Source organism: Phoenix dactylifera, chromosome 11 (genome assembly GCF_009389715.1).
Source record: "Phoenix dactylifera cultivar Barhee BC4 chromosome 11, palm_55x_up_171113_PBpolish2nd_filt_p, whole genome shotgun sequence".
NCBI classification, from domain to species: domain Eukaryota; kingdom Viridiplantae; phylum Streptophyta; class Magnoliopsida; order Arecales; family Arecaceae; genus Phoenix; species Phoenix dactylifera.
The window spans coordinates 8,310,654-8,329,524 of NC_052402.1; the positions used below are offsets into that span (position 1 = coordinate 8,310,654).

The 18,871-nt window shown below is 37.1% G+C and overlaps 1 protein-coding gene across 1 annotated transcript; it reads right to left on the minus strand.

Annotated features, from left to right (window-relative positions):
* Positions 1-3,382: 3,382 nt before the first annotated feature.
* LOC103706771 (putative D-cysteine desulfhydrase 1, mitochondrial) lies at positions 3,383-18,706 on the minus strand. Its single transcript, XM_039131472.1, has 10 exons — positions 18,464-18,706; positions 17,217-17,282; positions 16,863-17,057; positions 16,624-16,734; positions 14,547-14,638; positions 11,576-11,668; positions 9,274-9,331; positions 9,082-9,195; positions 6,469-6,566; positions 3,383-3,926 (listed from the first exon to the last, which is right to left on the minus strand). The coding sequence occupies exons 1-10, from the start codon at positions 18,701-18,703 to the stop codon at positions 3,722-3,724; spliced, it is 1,272 nt and encodes a 423-aa protein (XP_038987400.1). The 5' UTR covers positions 18,704-18,706; the 3' UTR covers positions 3,383-3,721.
* Between the last annotated feature and the right edge of the window lie 165 nt (positions 18,707-18,871).

Sequence of the window (18,871 nt, forward strand, 5' to 3'; positions counted from 1 at the left end):
AGGGTATATTTATACAAAAAGAAGGGGATTCTTGTGCTTTGCTTGCCTCTGTTCGGTGGAGAAAAGTTCGTGGTCAAGTTATGTTGGCTTTTAAGCTGGAATTATGTAAAGTTCTCCTTGGATGGAATCATGGAATAAATTTATCTGTTGACGTTTCTTTGCTTCAAAGTGTTGCCGTTACTTGATTCCTTAGAACTAGAATTTCCTTCTGAGTTTCCTCTGTTTGATCTTTGGTCTGACTTCCTTGTCTACTTCTATATATTTGTATGCTTTAGAAGACGATTACATGGCCAACCTCTCTATTGCAGCTGGATTTTTTTATTGTAGACTTTTTATTGAAAGGATATGCATTGGAATCCCGGAATAATTAAGGATGTGTCTGATAGGAGGAAGATTTTTTTTTAATAATTAAGAAATACATCCAATAAAGTCAAAAAAGAGAAGTTTTGTTTCACGGGATAGAAACTTTTTGGTGTCCAGCTTGAGGGAGAAGTGCAGAGAATAAATAAGTGCTATGTATTTTACAATGACTTGAATTTTATTACAAAAATTGAATTGCTCTTCCGACTTTCATTTGCGTATAGAGTAGGTTCAAAAAAATATTTGAAATAACTTTCCCTTATTCCGTGCTCTAAATCTATTCCACCAGAATGGTGGGATATAAAAATGCCATGCTGGCTCACTTATATCCCAACGTGGCATAAGTTTATTCTCCAACCCTTTTGGGTATTTGGCAGGATATCTCTACTTATTTCACTAACCAAGCACGGTCTAGAAGAATATGTATATAAAATATTGCATTTGTTCAATAAAATACTGGGAAACAAAAAAAAAAAAAAAACCGTTTAATACTTGCAGGTTCAGGTCAGATAATTGCACAATACTACCAGTTTAAACGCTTGGGCTTTTTTTTTGGTTCATTGACTACTCACACTAATCTCGCATGAACACGACCAGCTGAATCCATAGAAAGAAGACTACACAGTGGCGGAGAGACAAAAGCATGCCGAGTCTAAAGGATCCTTTCAGAATGTTGGGCAGCAAATGAGGCGACCCAATCAGCAGCTATGTTTACTTCCCGAAATATATGCACAGCCCAAAAAGCACAGCATTTCTTCAGCATCAACCGGATGTCGCTTAGAAGCAGGTACTCTACCTCCCCCCGCCCTCCCTCCAATATGCGCTCAATCACCGCGGCTAAGTCCTCCTCAAGGATGATACACCCAGCCTCTAACACACGTCTCGCATAGAAGAGTCCCTCCCAATACGCTTGATCTTTGAGGTAACATAAGAACTTTACTTTTATTATATATCTTGATTAGTGATTACAACCTGGAGTGTACACTCTAAAGTTCCCCGAGATTTGGAATGGCTCTTGATGGATGCATCTTTCAATCAATGAACCTACTGCATCTCTAAGGAACAAATTATAAACCACACAGCCAAATTGAATCTCAATCTCCAGTTAAACTTTCAGTTGATCCACAGATTAAAGCCAAATTTGATCACAAATAAAATTCAAGTGTCCTAAATGGAAGGGTTAAGACTCTCTCTCTTGTGTTGCCATGAGGTCAGTGATTTGCATTTTAATCTGTTGGAAAATGACTTGCTATGTCAATTTTATCAACATATTGTTTATCTTTTAGCGTGATAAACATCACCCAAACATTTATATGGTTAAACTAATATCACCTGCTTGCTGCTTGCGCTTGTGGCTGCATCAACTTATGACAGTTCTTACATTATGCCCTTCTTCTTATGAAAAATTATCATGCATTTTTTTTTTAATTTAGTGAGCCACGATATCTGCACCATGTTATATGTAATGACTACAAGAATATTATAGAAATGTGCATGGAGAATACAAAAGTGCTAAGGGAGGGCCTAGAGGTGGTGAAAAGGTTTGATATTGTTTCCAAGATAGTTGGCATGGTATGCCGTACCGGCCCGAATTGGATGGTACGGAGCATACCATACCATACCGGTTTAATACTGATACTCGGTGCAAATGACGTACTGACACTCAGTATACTAAAAAAAATTTCGTATCGTACCGTACTGATAGTGTACTAGTGTGGTGCTAGTACGTGGTCCGGTACCGAGACAGTGAACTTTGAAGGTTGGTATTTTGCTCACTTAATGACAGCAGCAAGCATATAGTCTTTCTAGTGGTGGTGGGACTGTGCAGAAGAAGAGTATTCTGGAGACTTAGCAGATGACATATTGGAGGGGGCTTCTTGAGCTTAAGAAGACCAGTGGTGTTTGCTAACTGCACAGACCTACTCACAAGGGTGATGCCTGTCTGTGATATATCCTCATCTTATTATTATTATTTCTAAAGTGTGGGTTGGCTGCAAAGGGGGTATCTCTGGTGATTTCTGATTAATATGGCTTAGTTTTTCTAATAATGTTAATTTGTTAGCATCTGAGATATAAATGATAGTCTATGGAGGTCTGGTTCTCACATTGGATTGGGAATATTTGTCTAGTTATCTTTCATGGTTGTAATGTCACTTGCATCAGGGGCCATTTCAAGATGGCTTGGGTTTAGAGTTAGTCACAAAAATCATGGTAATTAGCTTTATAGAGCCATTTTGTGGAAGCTGGCATTAATGTTGAAGAAAAATTGGTGATTTTTTATCATGGTGACAAAATATTTGCTTGCGTAGTATTGAATTTTCATCTGTACTATATATAGAACATACTAGCCTTTTATCTCATGCTTAATATAACCAATATATTCTTAAGTATTGGTTTATATGAAGTTATTGTACCAAATATTAAAATCAATTCTAAAAGGTTTCAAAAAAATTTAAATTCCCCAAATTGCAGTTAATTTAATGTTTACTAGATTGCCCAATAATATGATATTGTTGGTTGCTATATATTGGCTGAGGTTTTAGTTAAAATGCCATCGGTTACACACCAAGATATCTCAAGATACTGGCCTTCAAAGAACTCATGATTGTTGCAGCTGTTTGTTTTCAACTGGCTTCATCTCAGAGCACAATCAGATTCCATGCTCTGCTCTCTTCAAATAGTACTTCTACTAATCACCCATTTAGATCACTGCTGAGTTCACTGAGCTGGCATGGCAGTCACGGATTGGTGCGTTGGCATTAGTCGAGCCCCGTCCGCTGCTCAGCCAATCACCAATTGCTACATCAGACCGGCGATGCGAGCAGTGATCCGAGTAGTACCGTGATGGGTGATCTTCAGCATTTTCTCTCTTCAGAACTGAATTACTCTTGCAGCAGTATATATTCTCAATCGGATAGCTGAGCCTGTCTTCAAACCTTGACCATCCCCATTTGGAAAATATTATTCAACTGCAGGTTTGAATCCTTTGATGCTACTCTAACAGTCCTATATCAACCTTGTGCAAATAGCTAGCAACCTGATTTTAAATTTGTAGGTATTTGTTGCATCACCTGTTTGCTAATCCTAGTTACAAGCAATCTTTCATCTGGCTGCAATTCTGTGTAAAGATAATTAGCTTACAACGGCTGTTCTTTTCCCATAAATTTTCCACACTAATAAAGCATCTAAAATTTATTTATTTGAAAGGAAGATATCACAATTCTCACACTAGGAGCAGCCTCAGCAGCTCCCTCTAAATTGCAGTAGTTTCATGATGATCGATGGCAAGTAGCTGTCTGCCTTTCTGGATGTCTTGGCTGTTTTGCAAGAAACTAGCTCCAAGGAGACGAGACTCGGCCACTCAGAACATCTTCCCAGCTCCATCTTTACGTGGGATGGATTCATCTATCTCCATCCTGCGCCACTTCCCCACCATGGATGTCATTTGCTCAGCCTTGTCGTACAACCCGAGGAGACCGCCTGTATGTATGAACAGAACCTTCCGCCCTTTCCACTTTTCTGGATTAGCACTCATGTCTTTCAGCATACCATAGGTAGCTTTTCCACTACAAATCAAAGAATATACATATCGTTCAGCAGGTTTATAGGAACCTCAGAACCTTTTTTTTTTAGGGTAGTCTCAGAACTTCACCAGGACTTGGTTTGTCCATGTATAGGACGAAATTTGTTAAAACTTTCATTGAATAAAAAATTTAAATAAATTAGGTATAACATCTAATTTGTAAGAATAATGAATCATTAGATGTAGATGACAAAGCTAGTGACTTGTAATGGAGGACGGTCATAAATTACAAGGTTTGTCATCAGAAACAAATGACAGTAATTCTTGGAGTATGTTTGAAACACAATGTTATGTTAGGCATACAAGTCAGTTTAAAAATAATTGCATTAGAGATAAAGAATGATGCGAGCCAATGATAGATTCCATTTGGTAGAGATTGTGATGTTGGGTAAAAGTGAAACTAATCCATTTGACTCTAAAGTCCTGGACAGGGCTCTAGATTTCATCTTGGCTAAACATGGAGGATTATGGCTGTATGAGACAGATACAAGCATACATACAAATATATTTTCTGGATACCTATGCCAAGCAGATACATTTGGAAACGCTTGGCAAAGATGAGGGGTCGGGCAATGCAGATTAAAGATGTCCAAATATCCATTAAATGAAAATACCATACCAATTTGATATAAGTCTGAAATGGCTAATGCCAAAAAATTGTTAAAACAAGCTGCCAATCTCTTGTCAACTCTAACGTCACACCCTAAAACCCCCACCACCAGCAGCAGAAAACCCCAGGACCCCTCTCTCTCTCTCTCTCTCATTCTTTTAACTAAAGTATGAAGAAGCGACCTTAGGAGGCTCTCTCTCTCTCTCTCTCTCTCTCTCGTTCTTTTAACAAAAGTATGAAGAAGTGACCATAGGAGGGACAAAATACTACACTGAAACATGCAAAACTAGAAACAACAGATATACTGACTTGCAACCTAGTTTAGACTTATAAGCTAAATCAGTTGGCTGATAACTTCTTGAAAGTCTAGTACTTATATAAATCTTTTCAACTAATATCTGACACTAAGGGTGAGTTTTCTTCATAAAGGACTAGATTTTGGCACGTGCTGATGCAGGTAGTTAAATCAAGAGGGAGCATTTGATGGATAAAATGTTGATCCCAATGATCAAGGTCCGCAATCCCAGTGCGGCTACCGTGTTGGTATCTTATCGGTTCAGTACGGTATGGTACACCCCTGTATCGAAATAGCTCTCAAATTTTTTTTCTCAATTTTTATCTCGGTATGCCTCAGTACAGACCGGTACATGCCTCGGTCGGTACGGACCGGTATATCTTGGTATGAGCGGTACGAGGCTTGTACCAACTTGAAGTTAAGTTTTATACCGGCTCCTCCCGGTACAGTATGGTACACCCCATACCGAGCGGTACGGTAGACTATGCCAATAATCAACATTATTTGGAGTTGATTTCACAGATATACTCTTGATTCAATCTTGTGTGCTTTTTTATTATTAGTCGTTTTAGAGTGAGTATGGAGGGGTATTAAATTAAAAGCAATGTACATAGGAAATCAGAGGCATGCCAAACAGTCCTACTCCAGAAACAAGCCCATAGATGTATGCGGGAATGGAGATGAAAAGGAAGGGGGTGGAGACATATGGCCCCACCCCTGAGTTTGCTTTATAATTACAGAGATCATAACTTTCTGAGGAATAGATTTGTATTAGTTTTTTCATAATAGCATAACCATCAAAACTTGTCCGAACTATTTGTGTTGGGTCGGCCTTATAGATCCTCATTCACCAAAAATATTTAATTTAGATCCATTTCATAGTTCAACATGTTTGTGCATTTTGATAGTAAAAGGCTAGTTTACTAGTCCAAATGGATCGTACAACAAGACAACAAAGTTTTCCTGGCCCAATGCTTCCAATTGTAATGCTGAAGGAATATTGATCACGACAGCTTTATTTGTTCATCTAATTCAAGATTTCATTAGTAAGTATTTCCTTATAGATATCCTATAAAAAGACAAAATAGAATCATAGTTCTCTTTCTTCATAACTTCTAGATAGAGTCTTAGATCTGGTTATCACCTTTTAGCTCAAGAACTGCCCCTTGTTCAGCTCCATTATAGAGCATTCCATTGGAAGGCTTCTCTTGGAATGGATGCCAAAAAGCATAACATGGGTTGGTAATTTTCCATGTCTCAAATGATCTGATGACCGCAGGTTCATCATGTTAAGCTTGGGTTTGGAAGGATGAATATGGATGTTAATCATGAACTGAGTGGTATCTTATCATCCAGGAAGAGATCTATATCTTGTCTTAATCGGATGAGCCAGTACATAATTCAGGTAAAATTTCTCTCACATTTTCAGTTATCCCTAGGAGTTTGTGATAAACAGTAAATAGCAAAATAACTCTCTTTAAGGAGTGCCCTTATCGCTTTAGCTTTCTGTACGGTAAGTGGTGCGTTGATGACAAGATACTGTTTGCCTGCATCACTTTCTTAAAAAGAAAAAAAATATTAAGACAAAAATTAAGTATGTCTGATAATTATGTACTTCACCTGTAAACTGGGTCAAGAACAACCCCTGTTGCTTCTGCTATATCTTTAACAAATTTAAGCTCCTCACTGGTGTTCATAGCATACCCTAAGCCCTTGGCCTGTCAAGAAAATAGAAGTGAATCAGACATCAGTTTGAATTTTAGAACTAAACCTAACAAGCAATTATGTTTCTCACAAGCGGACAATTGCATTGATTTGAAAATTCAAAGAAACAAATGATACTAAAGCTACTATATAAACTAGACATGTTCAGTATTCAAAATAATTTTAGCTTCAAATTTTGAAAGATCTTCCTTTTTCCAGGCACAATTGCATTTACAATCCTTTTTGATTACAGAGAGTAAGTAGTTCAAATATTACTTTGACGTATACGAAGGCGTTATGCATTTGCATGTGGTGATTTATCTCTTTGATCCAATGCCTGTGGGAGCTAATGTCTGTACTACCAGGTTTTGAATAATGACGATAACACCAATTTTAGGAAACCACTGTTATTATCATAATGTAATGACGAAATATCATTAAGGGCATCATTATGTCATGATCAATACTGATGTTGTGTTAACAGTCATAACAGCCATTTAACTGTTCATCTAGTATAATATTATTTTCGAGTTTAAGATTTAATATGCTATTCGGTGAAAAGCACAAAAAAGTCAAATATGACCGTCATGGATTGAAGCGCTGGTCAGCATAGTTAATATGGCATGAAACATATTCCATCAAGGCCTCATTGACGTACAACATTAGCACAGAACTGGCTTATCCAATGTTTGGCATGCCAGTGCCAATATGTACCAGCATTGGCATCATATCAGTCTGGCACAGATAGCCTTTGGGGGCTGTCTGTAATTTAAAAGTTTAACAAAAACCCAAACTGGAAAAGAGAGCCATGGGTGGTTATGGCCCATACATGGTATTTATAACATAAACTGCTTGACTTGTGTGCAACAAAGACATCTCAACCATCTGCACGTTATACTCCCCTTGGTACAATTCCGACCTTATTTTCAACAAGGTAAATGCACCAGCCAAAAGTGAGTGTTTTTGGTTACATAATATAGTAGGAAGAAAAACTTAGATCAAAACAAAATCACAGCCATCATTCTTCTGCCACATGCATTATGCATGCCAAACATTAGCAATGCTCGGTTATCTTTTATTTTAACCAAGTTATAATGGTTGACAACAGTTTCAGGTTATGATACAGTATATCTCAACAAGCATGGGCTCCATCCATCAAAAGAAACATATTATATAGCTATCAAGCAACAATTCCTATCACAATTACAAGAGTAGTTTCAATTTTTACTTGGACCGAAGTTCATAGTTTTGCAGCTGGAAGCTTGGAGTGCTCTCTCTCTCTCTCTCTCTCTGTGTGTGTGTGTGTGTGTGTGTGTGTGTGTGTGTTGGGGGGGGGAGTGCGCGTGCGTGCTAGTAGATTAGTTCAAAATACATGACAAGTCAGTTGAGAAGCCACAGTTCATCAAAATCTACAAACATTTAGAGTGCCTTAAGAACAAGTTTAAACAATGTTTCTAAGCTGTGCCCCAAATTGTCAAAAGATGGATTATGCAGTGGCATTATACAGTGACTTGAAAATATTTTTTTGTTTAGAATATCCAAGCTCATTGAACGTTGCCCCTTGTGTCTTTCAGATGTGTGGATCGAGATCAATAACGAGGATTCTCAAAATATCACCTACCATGCATGTTGGTGCTCTAGCTTTATAACACAGCATAGATCATAAATCTCCAAAGAATTTGCTTTTCAGACAAAAAAAATGCTGTAAACATGTTTTATGGTGTGGTTTCTCAAATTAATGATCAACCATGCACTTTAACACTCACAAGATGTAACCCAAATTCTATCAAGCAAAATACCTGAGGAGCCATCTAAATTGAGTACCCACATCATTAAGTCTGATTTATTTATTTAGGAATTCAGGCATATACAGAGTGTAGAAGTGCCTAAATATATTAATCGACAATACTTCCAGTTTAGATAAAGTCAAATCCTTTGTATGTTAATCTGAATATTGTTTTAAGATGTTCATATCACAATCAATGGTGTCAATTCTCAGTTACAGTATAAAATCACATAAATTATCTTTACACAATGCATAGGCAACAAATATCTAAAGTATATGATTCTTTTTTTTTTTGGTTGGGGGAGGGGGGTGGGGGGTGGGTGGGATTTAGAGGGTAATATCATCAATAACATGTAAAGTTAAAAAGATTCATGTCCAAAGCTAGGGATGCTAATGGACCAACCAGGCTTCAGGTCATGTTTTAAGGCTTGACTGTTTAATGAACCAAGTGGATGGCTTGCATATCATATCAGTGGCTCGTGGGCTTGAGTTAGCTTGACCTCAAGCCAAATTGAGCCAATTCTTCAAACACTCCTCTTCATTTCTGATATAAGCAAGGCAAGACTGAGACACTCCAATAGCCCGAAGCTCAGCTTGTTCAACCCACTATAGATATGTATATGTGCAGAGAACATGTGCATATACCCATTTTTCAGAATGAAGAGGATGCAGCATGAAACCACATAACTCAGAAGTATGGGAAACATGTAAAGGTCATTAAAAAGCTTGAGATTGTCACTCACATCTTGAATGTTGACAATATCATGTGAGTCAATGCCAGCATTAAGTCCATCAATCAGACCTTGAACAAAGTTGTAGAAGTAGCCAGGATCATCACAAACAGCAAAGGCATGGACCTGACCATAAAGCATTAATTAGTACATAGCCAATCTAGTTTCATGACTATGAACCACTACTGCAACGATACAATATACTTTTGCCTTCAAATTACTCCATCTTGATCCCAGAGAAAGGCCAGCAATTGTTCCCCCACTGCAAGTTAATTTAAAAACATGACATATAAGCTTAGGTTTTAGACAGAATTTCAATTGCATCTTTACAGAATTTGTAAAAACATGATATGAAAAAAGAAATTGATGACGAAATTATAAAGCTCAATAGAAATGGTAGGAGATGCAAGAAAACAGATTTGTGACTTAAAAGAACCAGAATAATATTTGACTTGCACTATATGATTTTAGACGATCGCATGGACTAGTAAAGAACGCTTTTCATCTTTAAAAGTAACAGACATAGAAAGGAAGGAAAAAGGTAAATTAACTTTGCTAATGAAATGAAGAGGAGAGTCCTAAGTGCTAAAAGTTGAAGAAAGAATCAAACAGAAGTGGAGGAATTATATCTAACTTTACATGCTAGTTAATATAGACATCATGAAAGTTTATAAATACTCAGCATGTACCATGGGCAACAAAGTATCAAGCTCCAGTTTGAACTTTGAACAGCAACATAAGATAACATTTGTCTATTTGATCTCTAAAAACATAATTTATAAATTCTTAAGGAAAGCGGCATACGATCTTAAGTCCATAACATAGCACATGGACCATCCACATTGTTATCCATGTCAACAAGCTGGAACACCCAAGACTTGAAGAAGAGCCAATATAGATCATAAAGCTTCTTACAGGGTTTAGGTCAAGGTCCGCCGTACCGGTACCGGTCGGCGTACCGGTGGCCGGCCGGACTGGTACGGTACCAGCCCGGTCCGGTACGTACCGGCCCGTACCGGTACCGTACCGGCCGGTACGCGGTAGTTTCAAAAACCACAACGCGAGGCGCTGTGGTTCTATAAAAAAAAATCGTACCGGTGCGAACCGGCCGGTTCCCACCGGTACGAGACCGGTACCGACCAGTACGGCCGGTACGGGCTTCGTACCGGCCGGTTCGGCTAAAAAATCGGAAATTGTGGTTCCGGTACCGGTCTAGGACCGGACCGGTACGTACCGGCGGTACGGCATTCCATGGTTTAGGTTGTCTTTCGTGCCAAAGAATGATTGATCTTCTTTTACGACATCAACCGTTGGATCGAGCTTTGCACAGATGTCAAAGCACTCCAATATTTTCTTCCATCTGCCTGCACAGATCTTAAAGCAGACATTGGATGATCGAATGGTTGACGTCGTGAAAGAAGATGAATCATTCTTTCGCACGAAAGATACAACTTGAACCCCTTCTCTTACACCCATGCATGATCAAAACCATTGAAAATGTCTTCACTACAGTAAATTCTTTACTAAAGCAAATTTGATAACAGCATTGAGGATCCACAATTACAATAATCTATTAGCATATAGTAATCACACCAATACTTGCTAAATTTCACTTGCACTTGTTCTACCATTGACCTTGCAAACAGATCTAAACTTTCCATCCTTATAACCAAGTGACATGAAGTTTGCCAAACTCCATGAGATTACTGGTCCTAAAAAAAAATTGGTTAAATAATAAAAAACTAAAAAAGCTTGAAAGATTTTTTCATGTTTTTCCAATTGTTCAAGAATTAGACAATATATAAAATCATGCACATTCAGTCGCATGAGTAAATGCACAAAACTTAATACAACATACACAAGCAGCAAATATATTGAGTCCCATTTCATGCAAACATTTTGTTTCAATTTCTTTTCACTTCTGATGTTCATTTGTTCTGCAAGTTTACTAAATTCCTAATATGAGATATGTATTCTCACTAATAGCACTCATGAAAACTTTGTCAACGACTTGATTAAGTTCTTTTAGTCCCTTATGAGTCAAAAGATTTAAAATATCTGCACAGTGGATGTTGGACCATCAAAGTTAACTTTCTGCTGCTTCGAGTAGTGCTTTCAGCTTTACTCGAAGTATGGGGGCCCCGGCTTTCCCTCACTGATGCCTTCCCTTTCTTGTTACTGCTCTGTTTTTCCGATGGGGGAAGTTCCGGTCGGAATGGTTTGTGGATTTCGAACAGCTATGATGACTGAACCTAATAAGATAGCAATTACGACCCAAGAAGTGATAAGTACTTGGGCATGGATTTGTAAACCTCCTATTTGCCAATAGAAATGTTGGCCAAGTTTGGACATTGGACTGCCACTTTTAGGGTCTGACAGTCAGCAATTCCAGAGATATATGGTGTATTTATGATAGAAAAAGTCAGCAGCATGTAGCAATAAGATCATGATGTAAGAGTTAAGACTTAAGAGGACTGCTGAAATTCATAAAACAACAGAACAGGACCTGCCACAGGCAACAACAATGTCGTCAAAATGGATTTCACCAGAACCTGTCTGAATTTGCTGCTCGATCTCCCTTACTGCTTCAATGTAGCCCCTATAAGAGCATTTATTTATTAGTCGTATCATATAAGAAAATGCAACACTTATTTATCATCTATGAGTGGACTTAGAAAACGTAATAAGCAGATACGAAGTAAGTGACAAAGCGATTTAGACATATTGGCAACATTGGCTGAGGAAGAATATGCCAAACTACCTAATTGACAATGCAAACAATAACTTTACATGAGATGCATATAAAACGATCCATGACAATATAATAGAGAGAGGGGGGGAAGAGTTCATACATGTTAATCTTGAGCTTGCATTCCTGTACTATGTAACATGTACATATGCAACTAGAATATTAATTTATTCAAATAAGATCAAGGCAGTTGATTAGTCATTAAATGGGTCTGTACATTCATACTGTAATCAATATATAGGTGCCTGGCAAAACCAACAGCATGACTTATTTCATAACATACTGGCCCTAAATAGGAATACTAGGCCAATGAGAATCCATAAAACTGACCCCCAAATAGTTGGGAAAGGCTGGATAGTTATGGTCAACTTATTTCATATACATCACATTGTCACCTAACAACAGCAAAACCCAAAAGGAGAAAGACCTTTGAGAAATGAAACAGAAAAAAGTTATCGCAAAGAGTAATTGACTCAACCTCAGCGGCATTCTCAATGGAGGTGATAATTTGTAAATTCGTGGAGTACTGTCGAAACTTGAAAGCTCTCTCTTTTTTTTTCTTTTCTTTTTTTTTTTTTGGGGGGGGGGGGGGGGAGGATTTATGTTTTGCTCACATATACTCGAATGTCAAGGGGCACCATATATTGGGCTGCTGACATGGCACATATCAGGGGGCATTTTTCTGGGGACTTTTGATAGTCTCCCTGACTTGGTGTCGCCCAAAAGTCAGAAAAAAACTCAGGATGAAAGTTTTTTATCCCCTATAAGAGCAACTTGCATATCACAGTTGGGAAAACTGGTTTAAATCACTTGATGCAAATTGGTGCAAGTTGATTGACTGTAGTTAGAACCACATCATGTGCATAATTCGATTCTGACTTTAATAGTAAATCAGTTTGACTTAGTTCATTCAAGTACATTTTTTTGTACATTGTCATATCTTTACCAATTCAGAGGTAAATCAGCTGATTCATGTTCTCCTGATATTGTAGTTATCCAAATCGGATTCAATATTTGTATTTCTGTAACTAAAAAGTTAGGAAATTTCACTTAACAAAAGTGACACCCATATGAAGAAAGACCATTTTAAAAATGTAGAAACCAAAGATGAAAGTTCCCCACTGTTAAAAGAATAAGTTGCAAATTAATTTGGCAGGTTTTTGTTTTCCATTTTTCGGGGGTTATCAGAATCAGGTATGAATTAGATATATACTTGTCCATTCAAAGAGTTCAAGAAAATTTTACCATATTTTAGTACCTCTTAGGCTTGAACAACTTCCAAGGACTAGTAAGCAGTCCTAGTCATGTATAATTTATATCTAACTCACTCATATTTCTAGCTCATTCTGAACTAAGAATCCAGTTTCAGAGAAAGCTACTCTCCTAAAACTAATTTTAAGGCTTAAACTTTATACCAATTATATCACAATTGTTTTTCCCAACTTTAACTAATTATTTTTCAGTCTATTTTCTGAGTCAAAATAAACAGTGGAACTTCCAATCTGAACTGGAAACATCTGATACATAAATTAAGTCCTTGACCAAATCTTATTCTAATTCTGTACAAGTGAAGTACGTTACCAACCTTAAGAAATCACGAAGTAACACAAGAAACACCTTATGGTTAGCATGATCTACTATCTATTAATGGCAGACACACTTATGTACTGGTACACTTATCAACTCAATTAAAACATGATCCATTAATATCCTAAGATATAATACTTGCCGCAAAAGAATTCATTATATTACTGGTCAGATAATGAAGGAATTATATATTATTTATGATAAGTTAAATTAAAAAAAACACTTTCTAAGTGGGCCTGTTAAGAACAATTTAGACATGGACAAGTACATGGATTATCATAATCATAAGAAGGAACTTACAAAACGATGGTATCTATAGAAAACAACCCAAGAAGATATAATTCTTATATCATCTGAACAGAATGGATCTCAAATGATAAATTAATTCATTTAAGAGCTTTCTTCTATTGATTTTTACATAGAAACTTGTTTAGTGTAATTCTACAATATAATAGCATTCTAGTACAGTTATGGCAGCATCTTTCACATATACACTACACCTTTGTAGATTATCTATTCTAATGCATGTTTTTTTAGTCTTTTAGACACCTATAAAATTCCAATACATTCTTATGACTATTATGGGAGACTACATGCAATGAAGTCTAGCTGGGTGCTATTTGTAATTATCGGGGGAACAATTCATCTTTCTTCCACCTTTGACTTATAAGTTATCTTATATCTCCTTGTAAATGTTTTAATTGTTTTGATATATGATCTGAAAGACATGTACATATCCCAACAGCATTAATAATTACAACCCCACAAACAGCAATTTCTGAGGCTATAAGCAATAATCTCCATTTAAGCTGATGCACATGAATATCTGGATTTTTTCACAAAATATATAAAATTATTGGAACTCCATGTGACAGTGTCTTCTTGATGCAGATAAATAGATTATTGGTGCTTGGCACAGCTAAACTTCTCCTACAAACACCAGTTATGAAATACTATATTTGCATCATCCCATTGAAAATAAAGACTCAAGAGTTAAAAAATTATATCAAGTGCATGGAAAATATAAAGCAAAGCCAGTCAATCTTGCCAAACCACAAATGTAGTTGCACACTATGAGCAATAACTGTGTATATGAATGATGAAAAGGCACTGCAAGAAGTATAATTTAGACTTAGCTCACCATGTTCCAAGAGAGTTTGATCCACCAACAGGAATAACATAAGGTTTTCTCCCTTCACTTAATAATCTCTTTTTTAGCAAGTCTGCAAGAGCCTAAGCCCATAGAAAATAGAATTAGAGCGATATATCTCCTGAATAAGAAATAAAAGAACTTATAAAATCAACTGAAGAAATAAGGTTTTGATCAAATAATTAAATATCAGTCAAGAGGACACTAAATATAGCTCATCAATGATTAGCTATCAGCATCTTTAGTCATATCGGTGAAATTAAATGCTTCCTTAGCATACAATTTGCAGCACATTAAAAATGTAAAACAATATGCAGAATACAACACCAAATTTGAGAACCTGCAGTTCAATTGGTATTTAGACAAAAAGACTCTGTAAAATGTGATCAGCGAAAATCTTGACTAATGAGAAAAGGATGAGTCCTTGGTACAAAACAAACATAACACAACTATTTTGGGATGAAATGGATGGTCCAGAAGGGCGCCATCTGTTATACACCAACGTAATTGTAATGGAATGGGGAACCTTGATCAGCAAAGAAGAATTTGTAAAGCGGACTGAACAGTTCTAATAAAGCTTGATGGGTATGGTTATGGTTATCATAGAAAACAAAGACTGCAGATTAGAAATTGAAAACAGTTATCCATACTCTTTAATTTCGCAGTCCATCTGAAAATTGGAAAGGAAGCATTATGGCATCTTATAGTGCTTTGTTTTGTACAATAGCTAACAAAATTAAGCTGGTTCAGAATGCACCAATTGAAAAACAAATGGAACATAAGCTCAATAGTGCTAGAACCTTCAACCAGTGATAAGAAGCAAACCCATGATCAATGTCTTTTTAAGTCTTCATAAAGGCTCAGATCAGAGGAGACATTTATGCATAAATTTGACCATTAATAATGCCCTTTTTAAAGTGGTTTTGAAACTCAATTGATTCACTACTTAGTCCTGCATATAGCTTTTGAATTGCTAGGAGTGAGTTGAGGCAAATAAGCAATGCAAGATAAATATAACAGATAAATACAAGAGTATGGAACAGGAAAAAGGGAAGTGGCATATTAGGGGCACTAGATAGGTTAAGTAGGATAAGAGTTTTGAAAAATCAAACATTTTATGTTTAGGCTCCATGAAAAGTTGAAAACTTTATCTACATAAGAAATGAAGAACATCCTGACAAATGATTCGCAAGAATATGAGAATCAGAATTCAAAATAGATTCATGTTATATCCAACAAGCATTGCAACGTAGGATTCAAAGTTCAAACATTTAGCAATGTATATCAGAGATCAGATATTTCTGAATTTTAAGAGAATGAGGTTCGTATATTAATAGTGTACTTAGTTGTAAATTAATTTTAAAAAAAAAAAGGTTTCAGTGTTTCACAGTTGGAAGTAGCACTATACTCTCAGATATCAAATGTCATCAAAGAGAAAAATAAAAGCAAGATTATATCATTTAAGAATTCGATTTTAAATTGAGTTAATAGTAGATTTCCTAATTATGGGTTTATGTGGACAGAAGAAATATTTCATAGGGGATTGCAAATCCACCTCAAAGAAGAACCTCAAAAAGATTCTCTGACATTGCAAAGTCGAGCTCTTGACCTGTCCTAACACAATATGGATTCTTAATAAAATGTAATCTCGTATGAGCTCAAGCAGGACCTACAGTCCTACCCAGGTTCAACAAGCACAACATTGGACTCTTTCCGCTTAAGTATCAAGAAAGTATTGACTTGCACAATTGATAGAAAATGGAAAGCCGCAATCTGGATAAAAGAATTAGATTTACGACAGTAGAATGGAAGATTATGATAGTATACGATATAGATGTATAAATTTCTTCTTGGAATATAATAAGCTGGAACCACTAATATTCTGCAGGAGGCACATTCATTTTGATATATAGATTGTGGTAACATAGATCCAGATAAAATAGTGCGGCTTCATTGATGATAAGGAATTACCATTTTTCTGGTCATAGGAGGACTAAGGAAAAATTGATTTCTTGAAGTAGGGAGTTTAATTAAAAAGAGAACAGCACTACAGCAGAAGGGGACAAACCACACTGCCTATCTTTGCATATTCTTCTTTTGATACAAGTTCAACGTGAGCCCCTACTAATCGCTCAACTAGGAGATTGCCAATCAAACCAGGATCTCTGTCCACTAGAACCTGTAAAAGTAGAGGAAACAATCATTTGCAGCTAAAAAGTCGAAATTATAGGCATATCAACATCTTAGCTTGCTGCTTTACATCCTTCTGGCCATAAAAAAACTGCAAGTTTACTTCGAGGGAGTCACCTTGGAAGTGCGTAGTATTAGGTAGCAGTCAAGATTCAGATATCTTGCAGCCACAGCAGTCGCACGACAGTGGTTGCTTTGAATACCTCCAACAGTAATAATACAGTCTGCACCATTAGCCACAGCATCGGCCATCAAGAATTCCAACTTTCTAACTTTGTTCCCGCTCAATTGCATTCCTGAAAGATCATCACGCTATATAATCCAAATTCCTCGTCAGTTTACAAATAACTATAATAATACATGACACCAATCCAACAAACATTGAAAGACACATAGGACGTACAAAACAAAGTGATACATTTATAGGATATCTACTGAAAGCAAGTTGACCTCTTAAAATCTGTTGAATACCTTTATCCACACTTCAGTATCTTCTGGCAGATTGGGAAGGTTCCATTTGTGAATTGGAGTGGGAAGCTGATGTAGTCACCAAACAGCATGAGTAAAGAATCAGATGATCAGAAAAAGATAATTATAAATAAGAGGTTGAACCTTGAAACCACAGCAAAAGAACATATACATTAACAAATTTTTCTATGGAAGCCAGGAATATAGTCGAGATTAGTCATGACAATGATGCAAAAGCAAGTATTAAAAAGGCATACAGGCCAAGTTCATGTACAACATCAGGTAAATGGTCCTCGCTCGCCAACATGACCGTGGCGTGTATGGGGAATGAATTCTATTGTATGCCTTACGGTGAAAAGTATGGCAGGGCCATTTATCATGATTTGCAATGTCAAGAGCTCCTGTATCCAAGATCCTAAACGTTCTAAAGACTTGTTATCCATGCGATTTTAGAGACCATTTAAACAAATGATTACCCATAAGAAAACATAAGGTTATTTTGGTCCATCATTGTGAACAATCAAAACCACTTGAATTTCAGACTACCTGTATTTTTCAAGATATGCATGAGAACCATCGATTTAGATGATCTCCCATGCATTTTGGCACAAATGCCAAAATTGGGACAAATTTGCTCTGCACAGGGAACGTTAATTCCACGCCATGCCGCTCTCTCCTGTCCCACCCATACAAACACGCACACATTCATGAGCAAGCGTCAACGCGTCACCTTGTTCAATCTAATTTCTGGCAGTGTATCATGCCTAGTCTAACACAGAATAGGTTATGGTGCCTGACTAACAAGAAAATTGAACCAAATTTATTTGAAATCAAGATAACAATCTGAAGTGTCTTTTGATTCGTTACAAAAGAAAAATCGTTTCTCTCCAACAATTTCATTCCAAATTATATCTTGATAATATGAAAAGCAGAACATCGCCTCTCCTTCCCCAGTTTTTCCAACTTCCTTCTTCTCTTTTGCTCTTCTTCGGGCGAAGAACAACTTTTAGAATAACAGGGAAAACATCTCAAGAATCATCCTGATTGCCCCAAACCATATATTTCTCTCAATTTTTTTTCAATCAAAAGCAAGCACGCTACTTTTTTACACCGATAAATCCGAAACCTTTCAGGCTTCGGTTCGGGTTCCGATTTCCCGGCTTCCAATCTCCAAACAAGCCTCGAATTCGCACCACAAACATTTCGCAGTCGATTAGAATCTAGAAATAAAGAAGAGGGGAAGGGCTTACGTGACCGAGAGAGAAGGTGTGGGAGGGGATGGGATTGAGATGAGAAGCCCAGGAGGGGGGCTCGTAGGGCTTCTTCGCGAGGAATCCCCCGATGGTCGGAGCGGTGGGCTTGGGGTCGCGGCCGGCCATCAGGGACGAGATGGTGCTCTTTCTGCGGCTTTGAAAGGTTGGGACTTGAAGCGTCTTATTGGCAGTGGCAACAGTACGAATGGCCGGCCGTAAGAGGAGAGTGGAATTCATTTCCTTCCACGCTTGCTGATGGCAACGCTCTTAAAAACTATTGCATATATAATATATTTACCAAAAAAAAAAAAATATTGCATATAAAGATAAAAGCGTATTTCTCGCTCTTACCCCGAGACACAGAAAGAGTTTCGCTGTCCGATGGATGGGCTGCAAGTCCGTTTG

Coding starts and splice junctions, on each gene's coding strand:
- LOC103706771 (XM_039131472.1), bottom strand. CDS start 18,703: ATGAATTCCACTCTCCTCTTACGGCCGGCCATTCGTACTGTTGCCACT. Junction 14,639..16,623: donor ATGCAAAGATAGGCAGTGTG/GTTTGTCCCCTT, acceptor CTATGGGCTTAG/GCTCTTGCAGACTTGCTAAA. Junction 6,567..9,081: donor ATATTGTCAACATTCAAGAT/GTGAGTGACAAT, acceptor TTTTCTTGACAG/GCCAAGGGCTTAGGGTATGC.